At 43.0% G+C, this 2,960-nt stretch overlaps 1 protein-coding gene across 1 annotated transcript in view; it reads left to right on the plus strand.

Moving 5' to 3' along the window:
• Fmc1 (formation of mitochondrial complex V assembly factor 1 homolog) overlaps positions 1-1,716 on the plus strand; it is a 5,518-nt gene extending 3,802 nt beyond the window's left edge. Inside the window, exon 2 of the mRNA XM_005365840.2 lies at positions 1,428-1,716. Within this exon, the coding sequence (XP_005365897.1) occupies positions 1,428-1,631 (204 nt within the window). The 3' untranslated portion in view covers positions 1,632-1,716. The remainder of the gene's footprint in view (positions 1-1,427) is intronic.
• Positions 1,717-2,960: the final 1,244 nt, after the last annotated feature.

Raw genomic sequence — 2,960 nt, forward strand, 5'->3', positions numbered from 1 at the left:
TAAAACACATCCCCATTCATGCACAATTTCTTGATGTTCCCGCTCCTTTTTCACAACCTTGGAAACCCAAACAGTTTTTTTTTTTTTAAAGATGTATTTATTTATTATGTATGTATACAACATTCTGCCTCCATGTATGCCCGCACGCCAGAGGAGGGCGCCAGATCTCAGTACAGATGGTTGTGAGCCACCATGTGGTTGCTGGCAATTGAACTCAGGACCTCTGGAAGAGCAGCCAGTGTTCTTAACCTCTGAGCCATCTCTCCAGCCCCCGGAAACCCAAACAGTTAAGGGTAGAGTACTAAAACTCAAGTATTATGAAGAACAAGCATGCTATTGAGTTACTCTAGGCATTGATATGGACGTTTTAGCTTGTTCACATCATTAGAATCCAGATTTTCCAGATGGCTAAATTGTACAAACAAGTTTAATATAAAAACATACTTCATATATATATATATATATATTCACAAATGCATACACATAGATACATATATATGATCTTCATGTTGCTACTGTTGAGTACAAAGCCATTATTTTTGAGATAAGTTTCTGATTTTGTAGTAAAAGGTGTTAGGTTTCAGGAAGTCCCTATATCCAGAAATGGGCTACAAAGAGGCTTTTGTACATTATATAAAAGCCAGTATTCCTCAGGAACTTGTGAAACGGGGTTTTCTACCCCAAAAAGGAGTCATTTCCCTTGCTCTTGGAAGGTGGGACTTGTTCTCCATTTAATTCCATCTGTGATTGCACATCAAGGTCCCTGCTAGCCTTTGCGCTTTCACAGTCCCTACTCATAAGTACTTGTACATTTCCAAGCCCCTATGCTAGCTAGCATCCTGGCCCTGCTAACTGCCCCCTCCCCCAGGCATGTTCCAGCTCACCCTGTTCCCTTCCCCCAGCTATTCATTCTCCTTCCAACCCACTATCTCCTGCTCTCTCATGGCCCTGGCCACCATGTTCAGCCCACTGCATCTTCTTCTCTGCTATGGACTCTTCTAGATGAATAGTTTCTCTTTTTCACAATAAAAATGATACAGTAAGTCTGGTGATGGCGGTGAATGGCTGCGTAGGTAGGCTTGATAGTTCCAGGCCAGCCTGGTCTACTCAGACAGAGATCTAATTGCCTCTGCCTCCTTGAATGTTGGGATTAAAGTTGTGGGCCACCACCACCAGGCTGCTGTTCATTTTCTTGGTACTGGGAGCTTGAATTACAAATAAAAACATGTAGTAGGGGCAGACCCAAGGCATGTGTGTTCTTTATGTGGCAGAACAAGAGTGCTCCTATGAAGCACTAACTATACATACAAGCATGTTTGTATTTTCTGTTTACATTGTAGAAAAGCTCATGTATTAACTCTTCCCCTGTGGGTTTGTAGAAACTTTAGAGTGTTAACAAACGTCTGACTTTGTTAATTACTTTTTAGGTCACCAGTGAGAAGTTATGCCGAGCCCAACATGAGCTTCACTTCCAAGCGGCCACCTATCTCTGCCTCTTGCGCAGCATCCGGCAGCATGTAGCTCTTCATCAGGAATTTCATGGCAAGGGTGAGCGTTCAGTGGAGGAGTCTGCTGGTTTGGTGGGCCTCCAGTTGCCCCGTCAGCCTGGAGGGAAGGGCTGGGAGCCATGATGGAGAGAGCCCTCAAATATCCCTTCATTCAAGAATTTAACCATTTCTACCAATATGTATTTATTATTAAATATTTTTTAAACTGTTTTGTTGTTTAGTCCTGTATTTTTTGTTGACTGAGTGGCTAGGGAAATAAAACTGGAGGGGTCTGCAAATGAATTTGCTGAACGTTTTTACATTGGATTAATTGATGTTGTAGGTGTCGGTGCTCTGCACATGAAGGTTCATGTGGAGGCCAGAGGTTGACAAGAGGGCGCCATCCTCAAGTGCTTCTCCGCCTTACTTCTTGAAACAGTATCTCTCACTGAATAGAGCTCACTATTTTCGGTCCAGAGACTGACTAGCACGTCCTCAGGACCATCTCTGCTTCCCAGTTTGGGGATTAGAAGCTTCCATTAACATTACTGTTAATGAGGGTGCCAGGGACATGTGCAAACTAACCAGGGAGCCTATCCCGTTGGCCCTGATGGGCTTGGTCTAATTTTATAACCCAGGGTTCTTTTTTCTCTTCTTTCTTTTTCTTCCTCCTCCTTTTCTTCTTCTTTTTTTAAAGTAATAAATGGAGATGGGCTCAGTGGTCAGGAATGAGATGAGTTTGGTGTCTAGCCCTCATGTCAGGTACTAAGAACCAACTGTATAACTCTAGTTTCAAGGGATCTAGCACCTCTGCTCTCTATAGGACCTGCACTCATGTGCACATACTCATACACATATTTTTTTAAAGATTTATTTATTTATTATGTATACAGTATTCTGCCTGTGTGCATAGCTGCATCCCAGAAGAGTGCACCAAATCTCATTACAGATGGTTGTGAGCCACCATGTGTTGCTGGGAATTGAACTCAGGACCTCTGGAAGAACAGTCAGTGTTCTTAACCGCTGAGCCATCTCTCCAGCCCCCCATAGACATATTTTTTGAATGAATGCTATCTGCATGTACACGTTTACGCCAGAAGAGTTCATCAGATCCCATTATAGATGGTTGTGAGCTACCAAGTGGTTGCTGAGACTTGAACTCAGGACATCTGGAAGATCAATCTGTGCTCTTAACCACCAAGTCATCTGTCCTGCCTCCACATATACATAATCTAAAAATAATTTTTTGTTTTACTTTTGCTTATTTTTGAGATTGGGTCTCATGATGTAGTTCTGATTGGCCTGGAACTTGCTATGTAAGCCAGGTGAACCTTGAACTCAGAGACCTGCCTGCCTCTGCATCCAGAGTGCTGGAATTAAAGTACCACCATGTTGGGCTGGAGAGATGGCTCAGAGGTTAAGAGCATTGCCTGCTCTTCTAAAGGTCCTGAGTTCAATTCCCAGCAACCACAT

Source organism: Microtus ochrogaster, unplaced genomic scaffold, assembly GCF_000317375.1.
Source record: "Microtus ochrogaster isolate Prairie Vole_2 unplaced genomic scaffold, MicOch1.0 UNK4, whole genome shotgun sequence".
Lineage (NCBI taxonomy): Eukaryota > Metazoa > Chordata > Mammalia > Rodentia > Cricetidae > Microtus > Microtus ochrogaster.